The following is an 18980-nucleotide window of genomic DNA, read 5'->3' on the forward strand; positions in this document are numbered from 1 at the left end:
ATAATTGAAGAACACATTTGAGAATGAACAACAAAACAAATGATCTCAATTACCCAGTGCTCGTAACGGAATATACAGAAGTTACTCTCATTCTTAAGAGTAGTCAAAACCACCAGGCACAGTGCCTCACGCCTATAGTCCTAGCACTTTGGGAAGCCAAGGATGGTGGATCACCTGAGGTCTGGAGTTCAAGACTAGCCTGGCCAACATGGTGAAATCCCGTCTCTACTAAAAATACAAAAATTAGCCAGGCATGGTGGTGCATGCTTCTAGTCCCAACTACCAAAGAGGCTGAGGCAGGAGAATCTCTGGAACCCGGGAGGTGGAGGTTACAGTGAGCTGAGATTGCATCACTGTACTCCAGCCTGCGTGACAGAGCAAGACTCCATCTCAAACAAAAACCAAAAAACAAAACAAAAAGAGCGGTCAAAACCAAAAGTAAACAAGTTCACAGCATAGTGAGATAAAATTCACAGCAAACAAAGTTCCTTGTAAATAGGTGGAATCTCCAGCCTAACTTTATTATGTGTCTGTCAGCTGATCAGGAAGGGAATTGTACTTAGAAGCTTGCCTCTAGATGACCATGAAAGAACCTAATTTCTATTTCCCTAGTTTCATGCAATTTTACATTTTGATGATTTGATTACATTTCCAAAAACTAAATTCTCCATTGGTCACAAAAAGCCACAATGTATCCTGGAATATACGTGTATTCCTTCCTTCCTTGCAAACTTTACCATTTACAAATTATATATGCCCAGCATAAAAATAAGCAATTATTAAAATTTAAAAGGAAACATCAAATCTGTAAGCTCAGATTCAGTCTACTAATGTTCTGGGAAGGAAAAATTCCAACTTTTATTTAGTTCCCCTCTAATTTCCATTAAGTTCTTCTTATTCATCCTTACAGTCTTAATTTAAAAGTCACTTGTGTCCGGTTAGGCCTTTTGAGACCCTAATTCTAGGTTAAATAACCTCATTATTTATTCCCATTGCCTTCATACTTTTGTGAAACTCATCACACTTGCAAATACATATTTTGTATCTACTCTGCCAGACCATAAGGTGCATAAGGGTAGGGATGTCCACCTTATCTGTTGCTTTTTCTCCAGTACTCAAAAATATTTGTTAATTGAATCCCTTGATACAAGTGGAATTGAATAATCACGAAACCTAACATCCAAAAAATATTTCTTTACTCTTAGCAACTAAGAAACATAAATGAAAACTGTAAAAACATGACCTTAAATTTCAATCCCAACCTCTAATCTCAACATCTGCTTTCACTAATTCTCCTTCTTTGTGGAAACCATTGAACAATTTTTTTCATTTTTTAGCCTCGACATTTTCTGAGCACCAAATTAAGCATCCATTCTAGAGTATTTTGTTGCTACACCAGCAAAGTAAATCTTCAGAACCAATCTGTAATTTTAATTTTCAAAATAATTTTCAGGAAGGGGAAATATTTCTGAGATACTTTAGCTTCTGATTAAAAGCAATTTTAGACTAACCATAGTTTTCTCATTTATTACATAAAAACAAAACAAACAAAAAAAACTGACACAAAACACTAATATATTTTGGTTTATAAAACAAACTTCAATTCAGAGTCTGAAGACAGATATGTTCAAGTATTCTTTCCCCTTAACTTTCCCACCATCTTCTACCAAAACCAAACCAAACACTAAAACAAACCTATCTACTACATAAAAAATAATTCAAATAACAGCTGACAATAAGCAATTACTGCGTGCCACTGTCCAAGGTCACACAGCCAGGGAGCCAGGATTCAAACCTGGCAGCCTGAATCCACAGCTCTTGCTCTTTTCATCAGTTTGCAAACTATAATAGTTCCCCCATTTTCACCCTATATATCCTACCCCTTCCAACTCTTCCATTTCTTTCTGCTACCTCAATGGTCTTTACTTCTTTCAACTCTTCTTTTCCCATTATAAATAATAAGCTCACTTTTTAATTGCTAAGGTTCAAAATACTATAGTAACCCTTGACTACCATTTTCACTTACTTGCAACATCCAATCCATTGGCAAATCCTCTTGGTCCCACCTTTAAAACAAACCCACAATCTGACCACGTTTCAGCACTTCTACTACCACTTAGTCTGGACTACCAATATCTATCCCTTGGTCCCATCAATCATTTTAAATTGGGACTTTTGCACTTGCTTATCTCAATATCCAGGTCTTATTACTTCACTTCTCTCAGGTCTCTACTCAAATGTCACCTTATCAGTTAGGTGTTCCTTGTCTAGGCTAAATAGCAACATCTCCATTCCTATGTTCTATTTTTTCATAGCACTGATCTAATATTTTCTGTATACATTTTTATTACTATTTTATCCTGTGGTTACCTATCTCCACCCCTACCCCACCCCCACCCTACAGAATATAATCTTCACAAGGGTAAAAAATTAAGTCTGTTTTGTTCAATGCTGTTTGCAAAGAGTAGTCATCACTAGGTAGTAGATGTTCGGTATTTGTTGAATAAATAAAATTCATTTTCAATACTCATTTCCTCCCTTGAGTTATTAAAATGTAAAATATCTCCATCAGAATAACAAGCTAAAATTTAAAACACAAGTATTAGAGTTTTTGAAACAAGCCCCCAAAATATAAAATCTCATTTACAGTTTCTAGATCTTCATATTTCTGCAAGCAACATTCGCAGTATCCTTTTTTCTTCTTCTCTTTCAACTGGAGTTGAATTGAAGTTCCACCATACTTATCGCCATCCGTTTGGATTCTGATGACAGAAATACATGGTAAAGAATTAACTGCTGAACCTAAGGAATAACTTTTAAACTTTATTGTCTTAAACTATCACACACAGAATCTGCGTAATTTGCAGAGACTTATATCAGCAAGTACTTTTTTTTTTTTTTTTTTTTTTGAGACGGAGTCTTGCTCTGTAGCCCGGGCTGGAGTGCAGTGGCGCGATCTCGGCTCACTGCAAGCTCCGCCTCCCGGGTTTACGCCATTCTCCTGCCTCAGCCTCCGGAGTAGCTGGGACTACAGGCGCCGGCCACCACGCCCGGCTAATTTTTTTTTGTATTTTTAGTAGAGACGGGGTTTCACTGTGTTAGCCAGGTTGGTCTCGATCTCCTGACCTCGTGATCCGCCAGTCTCAGCCTCCCAAAGTGCTGGGATTACAGGCTTGAGCCACCGCGCCCCGCTCAGCAAGTACTTTTAATTATATTTCTTTATACTATATTGAGAAGCAAACTAAAGATTTAATGAATAATCTGGAGAATATTTCAGATCATTCAAGATAAACTACACAGTTTCATTTACAAATATTTTAAGACCCTCCCCACCTCCATCTAGACAGATTCAGACTTATACAGAGGGAAAAGTAATCAGAATAGTAATTACAAACACAAACAACCATTATGGCATAAACCAAACTATTTCAAATCTTTACAAAGAAAAGTTGAGATGAAATTCTCAATATTCCTTCTAAAAGTAAAGATTCAAACCAACCTTAGTTTAACCTGAGTTTGCTTTTGCATACTAGATGGCTTGTCTACATCAAATGGACTGCAGGGCTTCTGAACAGAATAATTTATAAAAGGCATATTGGTCAGCTGAAGATAAAACGGCCTATAAAGTCTAAAAGAATAGAAAGACAAATACATGAGCTTCTTTATGATTAAACAAAAAAAGTTTTAAAGTTTTGTATTTCGAAATCATATAATTCAGCTGGAATCCGAAATAAACAACAGAAATTATTTAGGCTTCCCTTCAAAAAATCAATTTCAGGCCTAATATTTTTAACACTTACACATTTTAAAAATTGTGGTACAATTCAGTTGCATTAAGTATTCACAATTGCTGTGTTACCATCACTGCTACTATCCATCTTTTGTAAGATGACATATTTTCATCTTGCAAAAACTGAAACTCTGTACCCATCAAACAGTAACTTCCCAAATACCCTTTCTCCATATCCCCTGACAACCACCATTCTACTTCTTGTTATCAATTTGACTTATGTAGATGCTTCATGAGTGGAACCATGCAGTATTTTTCGTCTTATTTCACTTAGCATGTCTTAAAAGGTTTATTCATGTTGCATGTATCAGAATTTCCTTCCTTTTTAAGGCTGAATAATATTCCATTGAGTGTGTGTACACACATCCCACATATTATTTATCCATTAATTTGCTGATGGACTTGGACTACTTTCACTTTTTGGCTGCTGTGGAGTTTTTAATAGTAGCCATCCTAAATAATGTAAAGTGGTATCTCACTGTGGTTTAGATTTGCAATTCCCTAATGATTAGTAATGTTGAGCATCTTTTCATATGCTTATTGGCTATTTGTGTATCATCTCTGGAAAAATGTCTATATTCAGTGCTTTGCCTATTTTTAAAACTGGGTTGTTTTGTTGTTGAGTTGTAATTCTTTATATATTCCAGATATTAACACTCTTATTAGATATATGACTTGTTCAACCTGAGAAAGCTGAAAAAAAAAAAAATAGATATATGACTTGCAGTATCTTCTTCCATTCTTTGGAATGTTATATATCCCTTTAGGCATAGAAATTTGTATTTTTGATACGGTCCAATTTAATTATTTTATCTTTTGTTATCTGTGTTTTTGGTGTCATATCCAGTAAAGCACTGCAAATCCAATGTCATGAAGCTTTTCCCCTATGTTCTCTCCAAGAGTTTTACTATTTTAGGTCTTTGGTCCATTTTGAGTTAACTTTTGAATATGATGTAAGGTAGGAGCCTAATGCCATTCTTTTGCATGTGTATATCTAGTTTTCTCAACGCTGTTAAAAATGTTGTCCCTGCATTAAATGATCTTCATACCCTTGTTGAAAATCATTTGGCCATATGTGTGATGGTTTATTTCTAGGCTTTCTATTCTATTCCATTGGTTTATGTCTTTATTCTAACACCAAATTGTTCTGATTTCTGTAGCACTACAGTAAGTTTTGAAATCGGGAAGTGAGAGACCTCTTATTTTGTTGTTCTTTTTTTTTTTTTTTTTTTGAGACGAAGTCTCACTATGTCCCCCAGGCTGGAGAGTAGTGGCGCGATCTTGGCTCACTGCAAGCTCTGCCTCCAGGGTTCATGCCATTCTCCTGCCTCGGCCTCCTGAGTAGGTGGGACTACAGGCGCCTGTCACCACGCCCAGCTAATATTTTGTATTTTTATTAGACACGGGGGATGGGGTTTCACCGTATTAGCCAGGATGGTCTCGATCTGCCCGCCTCGGCCTCCCAAAGTGGTAGGATTACAGGCGTAAGCCACCATGCCCGGCCTTTGTTGTTCTTTTTAATGACTGTCTCAGGTATCCTGCATCTGTTACAATCCCGTATGAATTCTAGGATACATTTTTACTATTTCTGCAAAAACCATCATTGAAATTTTGATAGGTATTGCACTGAATCTGTAGATCACTTTGGGTGGTATTAACATCTTAACAATATTATGTCTTCCAATTCATGAACATGGGCTATCCTTTCGTATACTAGTGTGTTTTCTAGGCCTCTTTTTGAATTGCACTTTTTTCTTCACAGGAACACATTTCATAAAAAGCAGTTTTCAATACACTTTTGTCACCTCAGTGTGAATACCCAAGAGAATTAACCACACGTCTAAATTAGTAAGTAGAAAGAAAAAAGAAAGTAATCTAATTCTCTCATGGCAGGCCTATTTATATCTGAGGTCTTCATTAAGATTATCCCACATGGCTGGGCGCAGTGGCTCACGCCTGTAATCCCCGCACTTCGGGAGGCTGAGGCAGGAGGATCACTTGAGGTCAAGAGTTAGAGACTAGCCTGGCCAATATGGTTAAACCTCATCTCTACTAAAAATACAAAAATCAGCTGGGGATGGTGGCGTACACCTGCACAATCCCAGCTACTTGGGAGGCTGAGGCAGGAGAATTGCTTGAACCGGGGGTGGGGTGAATGTTGCAGTGAGCCGAGACTGTGCCACTGCACTCTAGCCTGGGTGACAGAGCAAGACTCCATCTCAAAAAATCAAAACAAACAACAACAAAAAGACTACCCTACAGTACTTCAGAGTGAGTTTTGGAAATCAACCACGTGAGATGTTATACTTAGATTTTCTATTTCTAAATAGCATCTAATAATTTCTTTTTTGCAAATGTAGGCGTAATCTTTCAGTAGTTCTAAATCATCTGGTACTGCATTTAGCCAGAGAATAATTTAAATACTAAAAAATAGTGTCATGATTTTTCTAAACCAGCTATTTCAGGGATATCTACAACATACTGAAACTAAATTTAGTCCTTGAGCATAAATGAATTAATGTTACTTTCATTAACTTGTGCCGCAAGCACGTTAGCATAATATAAATCAAACACAAAGGAACCTAACAGTACTAATCGAGCTAGCCTAATTATTTAGGTGATTTTCCCCTTTAGTACTGCACTTAAATCATACAGATTGGACTTAGATACTTACTGGCTCATATCTTCCACCTTTACAAAAGGCTTTTTCAGTCTTCCTGCTTGAGAACATAGAAAACATATTAGATACTTGCAAATCCAGGAATTTTTTTTTTTTTTTAAATAAAACTACTATGGCAAAACAAAACAAAACCCTCCAAACAAAAAACCATGTATCCACTTTAAAGTTTTAAGCCTCAGATGAGGTACTTCCATTACCACCTCATTTCCAAAAATAACAGAAGCTCTCTCTATATTCTGAGATTCTTAAACTGAATGGAACCCTCAAATGAACAGGATTCAGGAGGGTCATAAATTAGAACAGGAGAAAAACTACACTATTGTTTTCACTAACCTCAAACTGCAATTTAGCATTTCCTCCAATTATAAATGTAGCATCACAGTATTCGCAGTACCTGCGACTTTGATGCTAATAGAAACAGCACAGACTTTCATCAGTTATGAATTGCTTGAGTAGATATCTCACAGCATTGTTTACGCTTATCAATTCAAAATGACAGCAATTAGATTCACTGCTAGAACCTGTTCTGTGTAATAAAAAGCAAGTTATCACTATTTCATAATTAAAAACTATTTTGGCAACTACATTTTAATGTAATTCATTTTCTTGGTAGTCTAGTGATCTTTAAAAGAAACGTTTTAAAAAAACATTATTCTGAGAATGCGGTCCACAGGCTTCACCAAACTTCAACAAGGATCTATGTTCTATAAAGACCAAGAAAGTCGTGAACAAGTCATTTAGAGGGTGGTTTACATGATTTTAGAAGATCTTTTATGATTCTTCAAATGCAAACCAAATACACTTAAAGATACCAAAATACTTACTTCTTGTTTTTTGTGCACCAGCACCAACTCTTTTCCCCTAAAAAAATATATATATACACATAGTGAAAAGATTGGCTTTGAAAGTACAGTTAAAACAGCAATTGCAATTGCTCAATATCTTCAAGATAAAAACAAATCATGCCGAAAAGTACTATATCAAAGAAGGATTATTCTTTGTTAAATAAAACTATTGTTTTTAAATGTTTTACAATACACTCAATAAGTACCTTGCATTCTAGCTATAACTGATCTTGACTTCATAAAAAGAAATCAACCAATAATGAAAAGGTAGTTAATGAAATTTTTTTTTTAAAGTCATGTTATTTTTATGCCCTTATTCAGTAAAATATTTGTGTTAGAGTGAATAAAGCAATTAGTCAACATTTATTAGTCTGTCAATTTAGTCAGAGATTCAACATGTCCAAGATGGATAATCAACTCTACTGATTACAAGCAGAAATTCTGGACAACACTGAATAAGCGACCACCTGAAGAATGAAAAGTAAAATAAGCAGGCAGATTGTGGAAGGAAGTCAAAACTGGAACCTTCAGTCATGGAGTTAGCAGCAGTGGCAGAGCCAGCAGCTAAAACTCCTATCTTTCTGGCTGGAAAAACCAGGAATGAGGTTCAAGTGGTCCAAAAATGCCAAGAGAATCCCTATATTATTTTCTTTTCTCCCACAGTTCTACCCTGAGGGTGGGTCCCAATAAGGGAGCTGAGATTGTAAAGGTAGAACAAGCTTAAGCTAACACTGAGAAACCCTCACTTTCTGACTAGAAGACCTGGGAAAGAGGCCACTGTGAGCTAGAGATTGATTCATGAAAAGAGCAAGTTAGAGAAAGCGATCTCTAATTCCCTGTATAAATCCATGCAAGTGCAGAGCTTACCTCCAAGTTGCACATGCTAAGGAGAGACCCAACACAGCATAGCAAAGGCTTTGAAAATTGAAATTGAGATTAATTAGATCCACCCCACCCACAATAATCAAGACAGAACAGTCTGAACAAAACTGGGATAACTGTCTGCTAAAACAATGGCAGAAACAAAATCAGCATTCTCCAGACTATTAGAATAGATATAGAGCCTACACAACATTTAGAATGTCCAGTATACAGTCAAAACTTAAATTTGACATGTAAAAAACCAGAAAAAACATTATCAATTTTTGAGAGAAAAGGACAATCAGATGCCAACCCCAATATGTTCCTGATACTGTAATTATCAGAAAAAGACTTTAAAAGTAAAGGTAAACACACTTAAGATGAATGGAAAGAGACAAGTTCTCAGCAGAAAAACTACAAATAAGAACCAAACAGAAATAATAGGACTGAAAAATATACTATCTGAGTGAGATACAAAATTCACTGGATAGGCTCAATAGCAGAACATAGATGACACAATTAAGTATTAGTGAACTTCAAGACAAATTAATAGAAATCTCCAATTGTAAGAAAAGAGGAAACAAAGAAGACTAAGAAAAAAAGGAACAGAGCCACAGGGACCTATGGAATAACATCAAGATGTCTAACTTTATTGTCAACTGGAATGGTGGAAAAAGAGGGGAGAGTTTGGTGAAGGCAAAAAATTAACAAAGTAATAGCTGAAAACTTTCCAATCAATAAGTCCTAAAACTAAACCTGGTCTTACCGTAAGAAGCAGCAATCATACTCTTTGGTTATTTACCCAAATGAGTTGGCAACATGTCCACAAAAAAACCTGCACATGGATATCTATATTAGCTTTATGCAATATTGTGAAATATTGTGAAAATTTACACAATCAATAAGCTCAGTGAACCAAGTGTAGGCACAACCGAACTTCTGAAACCAAAGGTAAAGAAAAAAGTCTTAAAAGCAGCCAGAGAAAAATGATACAGTACGTATAAGTGAACACCAATCTGAATGACCACAGATTTCTCATCAGAATCCATGGAAACCAGAAGACAGTTTTAGGATTGGAGTAAGGTGCTGAGATAAAGAACTTTCAATTCATTATTCTTTTTCCAGTAAAGACATGATCACATGAAGGATATCTAAGATAATTCCTTGTGCCATCAGATTTGCTCTAAAACATGCTAAAGTAAGTTCAGGCTAAAGGGATATATCCGAAGAAAACCTGTAATTTCAGGAAGGAAGAGTAATGGAAAGGTTAACATCTGGGTTAATAGGACTATTTTTCTCCTGTTACTTTCTTTAAAACGCAACTTTTTCTTTTTTTTCCCCAGAGACAGGGTCTTGCTCTGTCGCAAGCAATGGCGTGTTCTCGCATTACTGCAACCTCCGCCTCTCGGGCTCAGGCCGTCATGCCACCTCAGCCTCCTAAGCAGGTGGGACTACAGGCACATGCCACCATGCCTGGCTAATTTTTATATATTTTTTTGTAGAGATGGGGTTATGCCATGTTGCCCAGGCTGGTCTCGAACTTCTGAGCTAAAGTGATCCACCCACCTTGCCCTCCCAAAGTGCTGGGATTACAGGTGTGAGCCACCAGGCCCAACCCTAAAATATGACTTTTTCAAGCAAAAAGTTTAACATTGTCTGGTGACATTTTCATTATAAGATGTAATACACATTAGGATACAAAGGTTGGTGGGGAAAGTAAAATGGCTTGAATATTTTAAGGCTTCTACATCTTATTTGAAGAAGGTAAATGTTAATTCAAGATAGACTGCGAAAGGTTATGCATGTATATCGTAAATCCTATAGCAGCACTAAAATAAAACAACAAAAATGAAGAGAGTTAAAAAGCTGGCAGATCAATCTGAAAGAAGGCAGGAAAGGAGGAAACAGAGGAATAAAATACAAAGGGCATCAACAGAAAACTAACAGTAAGTTGGCAGACCTAAATCCATTATCAATAATTACATTAAGTATAAATCACTTAAACTACCAATTAAAAGACAGATTGCCAAATTTGATGAAAAAGACAACATCTGCAAGAAGTCCATTTTAAATATGCAAGAGACTGCAAAAAGTACTATGTAAATACTAACAAAAATAAAGCCAGAATGGCCTACATCAGAGAGCAGACTTCAGAACAAGAATTAACAAAGACAAAAGAGAGAGCATTATAGAGGATAAAAGGGTCAATTCACCAGGAAGACGTAAGAATATTAAATATGTACATATCCAACAACGGGCTTCAAAATGACTCAAAACTGTACTAGAATTAAAAGGAAAACTAGACAAATCCACAATTTTACTTGGTAATTTCAATATCCCTCTCTCTCAGTAGTGGACAGAATAAGGCCTGAGCAACATTTCTGTATCCTGGATACAGAAGACATGAACAACGCTATCACTCAAGCTGATCTAACTGACATGTAAACAATACCCAACCACAGCAGAATATACATCTTTTTCAAGTTCTTCTTTACCAAGATAGACTATATTCTGGGTAACTCTGATAAATTTTTTAAAACGAATAATAAAAAGCATGTTATATAGCTATAACAGAATTAAAATAGAAATCAGTAACAGAAAGATAGCTGAAAAATTCCTATTTGTAAACAAATAAAATTCCAAGTAACCCCACAGGACAATGAGTAAGTCACAAGAGAAATTTTAAAATATTTTTAATTGAATAAAGATGAAAATCCTACCTATCAGCAACAGGAACTCTCATTCATCGCTGGTGGGAATGCAAAATGGTACAACAACTTTGGAAGACAGTTTGGCACATTATAACAAAACTAAATCTGGTCTTACCATAAGAAGAAGCAATCATACTCTTTGATTATTTATCCAAATGAGTTGACAACATGTCCACAAAAAAACCTGCACATGGATATCTATATTAGCTTTATGCAAAACTGCCAGAACTTGGAAGCAACCAAGATGTCCTTTAGTAGGTAAATGGATAAACTGTGGTGCATACAGAAAATGAAATATTACTCAGATTTAAAAAAGTTGTCAAGCCATGAAAAGACATGGAGGAACCTTAATTGAATATTACCAAGTGAAAGAAGCCAATCAAAAAAGGAAACACACTGTATGATTCCAATTACATGACACTGTGGAAAAGACAAAACCATGGTGAATGTAAAAGCATCAGTAGTTATCTGGGGTTTAAGGGAATGGGGGAATAAACATGGAAGATTTTTTGGGCAGTGGAAACATTCTGTATGATACTATAATGATGGATACAACTCATAACCACACTTGTCAAAACTCATAGAATGTACAACACCAAGAGTAAGCCAAAATGTGAACTATGAACTGTGGATGATGATGATGTGTCAATGTTAAGTTCATTGATTACAACAAATGTACCACTCTGGTGTGGGATGTTAGGGCAAGGGGTATGTAAAACATCTCTGTACCTTTCATTCAATTTTACTGGGAACCAAAAACTTCTCTAAAAAAAATCCAATGTAAAATGTGTGGGATGCAGCTAAAGAAAGCTTAAAGAAAATTTATAGCATTAAAATAAAAGAAAGGTCTCAAATCAATGATTCAAGCTTTTTACCTAAGAAACTACAAACAGAAATAAAAACCCAAAATAGGCAGAAGAAAAGAGGTAAGAGTGGAAATCAATAAAACTGAAAACAGAAAACTACACACAAAAAAAATCAATGCCACTAAAGGCTGTTTCCTTGAAAACATTAATAACTGCTAAAACTTTAGCCAGATTGACTAAGAAAAAAAGGAATAGACACAAAATAGCATTATCAGGAATAGAAGAGGGGACATTATTACAGTCCCCATAGACATTACAAAGTTAATAAGGGAGTATTACAAACAACTCTTTGCCCATCAATTTGACAACCAAGAAAAAAAGGACAAATTCCTTGAAAAACAGACTAACAACATGCACTGAAGAGAAAATAACCTGAATTGTCCTGTATCTAATGAATAAATTGAATTCATAGTTAAGAATCTTCCAACAAAGAAAAACTTCAGGGCTAGATAGCCTTACTAGTAAATTCTACCAAACATTTAAATAAATAAAAACAATTCTATAAAAACTTCTCTAGAAAATAGAAACAGGAACACATATCAGTATCTTATGAAAATAGGATTAAACATCCCACCTAACAAAGACATCAAAGAAAATGACCAATATTCCTCCTGCACATGTATGTAAAAAATGACAAAAAAAATTTTGAGTAAACAAACAAAAAAAGAACAAAAAGCCCAAACCTCAAAGCACTTTAAATAAAGCAGTGAGCAAAATACATTTATCCAATTATCACATTTTAAATAAGATACATACTAACAACATTTATGAGAACCTAATAAACATTTTGAAATTTATACATGTCCATTCAAGACTCTTAAATGTAATTTCACTAAAAGGTTTTGTTTTAGTACTTGGCAAACTAAAAATTTTCCAGAAACATTCCTGTCTTATATACCAAAATAAAAATTTCCAGTATGAGAATCAATTCAACCAGATATAGATTCTGGACTATCAAGATATTTGGTTATTTTTATCGTTTTTATTTTAGAAGAAAGATTAAGATCTGTTTCATAGCTATTTTATCTTCTCTGTATTATGGGGGCTCCTACTACATGGCACATAGCAGGCATTTAATATATGTTACTACTGAAGGAATGATGAGGACTAAACTTGGTCTTTATGATGTTAATAATCTAGTAAATACTAGATTCAAGACAGTGACTAGGCACTGAAACCAATTAAGTATCTTTCAAATCTTCCCCTCCCCTACTGTTATTGCCTTAAGCCAGGCCTTGAACATTTCTCAGGATCACTGACATGACATCCATCCCATCCATCCCATCCATCCATCCATCCATTTAGAGATGGAGTTATCTATCTATCTATCTATCTATCTATCTATCTATCTATCTATCTATCTATCTATCTATCTATCTACCTACCTACCTACCTACCTACCTGTCCGTCTGTCTGTCTATCTATTTATTTAGAGACGGAGTTTCACTCTGTCCCCCAGGCTGGACTGCAGTGGGGTGATCTCAGCTCACTGCTATGGAGTCTCACTCTGTCACTCAGGCTGGACTGCAGTGGGGTGATCTCGGCTCACTGCTATGGAGTCTCACTCTGTCACCCAGGCTGGACTGCAGTGGGGTGATCTTGGCTCACTGCTACCTCTGCCTCCCAGGTTCAAGTGATTCTCCTGTCGCAGCCTTCCAAGTAGCTGGGATTACAGGCACGCACCACCACACCTGGCATTTTTGTATTTTTAGTAGAGATGGGGGTTTCACCATGTTGGTCATACTGGTATCCTGACCTCATGTGATCTGCCCACCTTGGCCTCCCAAAGTGCTGGGATTAGAGGCCAAGCCACCATGCTCAACCCCCAAAATGCTTTTTAAACTGCAAACTGTGACCTATCAGTAGGCTATAAAGTCAATTCAGAGAGTTGTGATCAATATTTTTAAGAAATGAAAATACCACAGAAATATTAATATCCATCACATTAAGAAGGGTAACTATTGTTCTATGAAACTTATTGCAGATATATATACACATATATATGAAGACAGACACAATTTGTGTATTCACAGAGTTCATAAAGGTCGTTACGAGTTTACATTTTTTAAAACATTTACTTCTATATACAATCCAAACAATCTGCTAAGTGTGGTAAAGACAATTTATATGCCATTTAGCTCAGTCCAATATAAGAATAGCCACTTACATTTTGTGAAAATTTGGAAATAGTCATTTAAATTTTTAACCCATAAATAAGACAATATTGATAGTTTTAAATACTACTTTGTTGCTTTCTGCAAATTATTCTGATATAAATGTGAATTTATTAAAAATGTGAAATACATAGAAACTTTATGAATCCTTATACAAGGCATGCATATACCAAGTGGTCATCTTGTAAAATGTATTCAGTAAAAAATGAGAGTTGGGGGTGGTGGCTCATGGCTGTAATCTCAGCACTTTGGGAGGCTGAAGCGGGTGGATAGCTTGAGCTCAGGAGTTGAGACCAGCCTGGGCAACATAGCGAAACTCCGTCTACAAAAAATACAAAAACTAGCCAGGTATGGTGGCTCATGCCTGTAGTCCCAGCTACTTGGGAAGCTGAGGTGGGAGGATCGCTTGAACCCGGGAGGAGGAGGTTGAAGTGAGCTGAGATGGCACCACTGCACTCCAGCCTGTGTGACAGACGGGGAGGGACTGCCTCAAAAAAAAAAAAAAAAACACACACAAAAAACAAAAGACAAGTGTTTAACAGTTCAAAAGCCATTTTCCGGTCTTGCCAAATAATTCATTCTTTACTGTCAACTAGAAGATCTTTCCAAAATGACTATCCAATCAGGTTACTCTATTTATAATCTTCCCATGATTTTCCAAAGCCTCCAAGATAAAAATCTAACTCCTTTATATAGTGCAAGGTACTTTATAATCTTAACAGGCTGGTTTTTCCAGCTTTATCTTTTGTCACTGGCACACTCAACAATCAGGCTGTATTATGCTATACAAGATTTCTAAAATATGCCATCCCGCTATGGCTTCATGTCTTTATATACACTCTCTTATCAGTTCATTATTTTTAGATCTCTGTCATTTAAGTATTGAACAAAGGAAAAGCAGGCCACAAAAGAATGGTCTGAGAAATATGAAGAGACCAGGAGAAAGCTAAGAGATGGTATTTCAGAAGAGAATAGAAAAGTTTAAGGAAGAAATGGACAACAACTGAGAAACCAGTATGACTGGGTTTGAAAAGTGTCAAAATGATTTGGAAAACTGGTCAGAAGTTTTATATCTTGTAGGTTGAAAAATGAATGGGAAGTATAAAAGTAGAGATCTGAGAACGTTGGATGAGGAAATATAAGGATTAGATAATAGGTAGGTGGGGATGTGGGATCAAGGGAGGTTTTACTGTATTTGTTGTAAAGGATGGAAAAAGCCTGAATCTGTATAGATGCTTCAAAGAAGCAACAAGGAAAATGAAAGCGACTGAAGATAATGGGAACATTAGGTTTGACAGAATGTTAACAACCAATGTGGTTGCTTAACAAGTATTTCAAGGTCAGGCCAGTTAGCCATGCTAAAACAAGATTTTGTTATACCACCATCCAGAGCAGTTGAAAAGGATAGTACATATTTATATTCCAAAAAGAAGTACATTACTTACATTAGGAACGTTTACACAATAGGCTGATTTTAGTGTTTTTCTACAGAATAAAAGTACCTGTTACAAAACAGTAGTAACAAAAGGGGGCTGAGGAAGTGACCTATACCACTATTCCAGGAACAACTTTTACCTGGTGAGTACAACCCTGAACTTAAATTGACACACGATTTATTTGAATAACAGAAATAGGCACATCATACACAGGCTTGCCCCTAGGATATTTTCTACTTGGGAGGAAAAATCTGCAAATAAATAAATAAATAAACCAAGCTTGGTCACTTTAGAAAATTACTTTAAAAATTAAAAAAGAAGACATACCCCATCTCTTACTGAAGTACTTGATTTCTTGAGTAAATACAACTCTTTTTTCTTTTGTTCAATGTAGTATCTAATGTCTTTATTAAAAGAAAGAAGGTTTTAAGATTAGCAATTTTACTCTTCGAGTTAAACAGTGATATTTTCTTGTAGTTAAATTAGATAAAGAAATTACAATTATATGTATCCCTTATGGTATGGTCTGAATGTTTGTCTCCGCTAAATCTCATGTTGAAATTTAATCCCCAATGGGACAGTATTTACGGAGAGGTGGGGCCTTTAAGAGGGGATTCATGGATTAATGGGTTATCATGGGAGTGGACCTGATGTCTTTATAAGAAGAAGAAGAAAGACCTGAGCTGGCATGCTTAGCCCCTCACCATGTGATACTCTGTGCTGCCTCAAGACTCTGTAGAGTCTCCACCAGCAAGAAGGCCCTCACCAGATGCAGCCCTATGACCTTGGACTTCTTAGTCTCCGTAACTGTAAGAAATAAATTCCTTTTCTTTGTACATTACCCAGTTTCAGGTATTCTGTTATAAGCAATAGGGAACAGATTAAGACATCCTTGCTATCAAAATTTCACTATGTAAAATCAGGAACCAAAGGACAGACATGGACACTTACAACAAATATTGTCAAAAAACAATTATAAAAGTCTTACCATCAATATGAAGAATTTTTACTCCCCATGACAAGGCATTTGATAATATACTATTTGAAGGAATAAAATCCTGTAAAAAAAAGTTTTACAGTTGTTCTAGGAAATTATTTAAAATGAGCTAAATTTTAATAAAAATTCAATTATTTGAAGCTTAATGTCACTAAGGTGGTTATTTGTAACAGACCCTACAGAGTTACAATAGCCAGGACATCAAGATTTTCTATAGAATTTCTAAAATCAATCCCACTTTATACCCACGTTCTTAATAATTTAATGAAAACTATAAGGCAAGTTTTAAGTTTCCAGTAATATTTTTAAAGGCCACAAGATGGGGATGTTTCTACATGAAAAGTTAAGTTCTGTACTTTGTAAAACAAAATATATGCTGAGATTCAGGCTTTTGCCTAAAAATGTGGAAAGGAAAATTTCAAGAATATCTGAAATTTCCAGTGGAGTTTTTAATAACAAAATGTTACAATGTGAATCTTTACAGTTCCTACTTACATGGTCCTTGATAGCTTTTTCAACTAATAATTTTCCTCTGCTTAAACACACCTATAAAAAGACCAGAAAATTTTAAAACATAGTGCTTAACTGGAGAACAGGTTAAAAAGGTAAAGCAGCTAAGAAAAGAGAACTTTTGGGTCTCATATTTAAAAGTTTCCTTTTTGGGATGACCTCTTTGGTTTTGTAGTAATTCTATTCAACATGAAAAATAAAATAGCTAGGTTTCACTGGAATTCTTTACAATTAATTGGTTTACATTTTAGTTCCTATTAAATCAAAGATTTAAGAAAAACAATAAATTTTATATACTGTTTTTACGCTATTTCACCCTTTTTTTTTGGAGACAAAGTCTCGCTGCGTTGCCCAAGCCAGAGTGCAGTGGCGTTATCTCAGCTCACTGCAACCTCTGCTTCCCGGGTTCAAGTAATTCTCCTGCCTCAGGCTCCCAAGTATCTGCGACTACAGGCAAGCATCATCATGCCCAGCTAATTTTTGTACTTTTTTTAAAGTAGAGATGGGGTTTCACTATGTTGGTCAGGCTGGTCTTGAACTCCTGACCTCGTGATCCAGCTACCTCAGCCTCCCAAAGTGCTGGGATTACAGGCGTGAGCCACCGCGCCCAGCTGTTACTTCACTTTTTAAATAAACTACTAGGAAAATCAGTTGAAATGCCATCAGCAACAATTATTTTGGAATTGCTAGTGTATTGTCTCCTTGCTCCAAAAAAGCATTAACTCAGAGAATGCATGGTCCTTCCTTGATCTCCTTTCCGTTCTTTCTTCTGTTTTCTTCTATGTATTATAACTCTTTTTTCAAGTGGTATCTCTTTTGTGACTCATTTCTTCTGTTTTCTCCTCATTTCCCCTAATTTTCAAATGGCTATAACAGGTAAGTCGAGGAGGATATTTTAAAATAATAATTTAATTACACTTCAACCTAAAAACTGAGATAAACATTTTATCTCTCATTTGATCTTATCCCATCTCATACCCAATTAAATCAATTTAATTTGTCCTTCCTTGCATCTTTCAATTTATTGGCCATGGAGTGGTAGGGATAAGATTTCAATAATTCTAGAATAGGGGCTGGCAACCTTTTTATGCAAAGGACCAGAGAGTAAACATTTTAAGCTTTGTTGGCCATATGGTCTCTACAACTACTATTCAATTTTGCCTAAAACACAAAAGCAACTACAAATTATACCTAAACAAACAGGTATGGCTGTGTTCCAATAAAACATTATAGACAATGAAATCTGAATTTCATAAAATTTCTACTTGTCACAAAATATTCTTTTGATATTTTTATACAACCATTTGAAAATGTAAAAACCATGCTTAACCTGCAGGCTGTACAAAAAAGGCAACAGACTGGATTTGGCCGATGGGCTAGAGTTTGCTGACCTCTGCTCTGAAAATAAAAAAGGTTTCTATTTCTTCTTTAAAGAATGATCTGCTGTTAACTTTTTAGTTGTAAATTATTCTAAAAACTACAAGCCATCCCTAAATACAGGGGTATACCTAAGCAATCAGAGTGTGATTACACAAGAACTATTAGGCAAAAACCACCTTTCTAAAAGACAGCAACCTTATTAAGGACTGGACAGCCACACATAATGTAGCTTTGCAAATGTTCTACATAAGTAAACTCTACTGCCACCTTGCTATTAAAAACCATGAGATCTTCAGGATATAGCCCTTCTGAGTCTCAAAGCATATTTAAGAGACTTACTGTGTCTGGTGACTTAAATGAACTTCCATCATGGCTGGGATGAGGTGAAGTGGTTTCTGCAGTATATGCAGATTCTGGACTTGGTACAGGAGAAATTCGACCCAAGGTCTGTGCAAATTTAGCTTCCTTCTTATTTGAAATAAGATAACTGATATCTTTGCTGAGAAACTCTTCAACTCGCTAGAAGAAAACAAGGTATTTTTATTTATAAATTTTTTTTTTAAGAAACATGGTCTCACTGTGTTATCCAGGCTAGAGTGCAAGTGGCAAAATCATAGCTCACTGCAGCCTCAACCCCCTGATCTCAAGTGATTCTTCCGCCTTGGCCTTCTGAATAGCTGGGACTGTAGGCACATGCCACCAAGGTATTTTCAACTAGGTCATAAAAACC

At 35.8% G+C, this 18980-nt stretch overlaps 1 protein-coding gene across 8 annotated transcripts in view; it reads right to left on the minus strand.

Annotated features, from left to right (window-relative positions):
- DBF4 (DBF4-CDC7 kinase regulatory subunit) overlaps positions 1–18980 on the minus strand; it is a 32560-nt gene that overhangs the window by 4885 nt on the left and 8695 nt on the right. For 4 of the 8 annotated variants that reach the window (XM_074035586.1, XM_074035581.1, XM_074035585.1 and 1 more), the window contains exons 3-10: positions 18590–18769; positions 16856–16906; positions 16352–16421; positions 15691–15767; positions 7295–7331; positions 6465–6507; positions 3500–3628; positions 2648–2762 (exon numbers count right to left, since the gene is read on the minus strand). In XM_074035586.1, coding sequence (XP_073891687.1) covers positions 2648–2762; positions 3500–3628; positions 6465–6507; positions 7295–7331; positions 15691–15767; positions 16352–16421; positions 16856–16906; positions 18590–18769 — 702 coding nt within the window. Of the gene's footprint in view, positions 1–2647; positions 2763–3499; positions 3629–6464; positions 6511–7294; positions 7332–15690; positions 15768–16351; positions 16422–16855; positions 16907–18589; positions 18770–18980 lie in introns of all 8 variants that reach the window. The other 4 variants (XM_074035583.1, XM_045388712.3, XM_074035582.1 and 1 more) reach the window with 1 other exon arrangement.

Source organism: Macaca fascicularis, chromosome 3 (assembly GCF_037993035.2).
Source record: "Macaca fascicularis isolate 582-1 chromosome 3, T2T-MFA8v1.1".
In the NCBI taxonomy this organism is placed as follows: domain Eukaryota; kingdom Metazoa; phylum Chordata; class Mammalia; order Primates; family Cercopithecidae; genus Macaca; species Macaca fascicularis.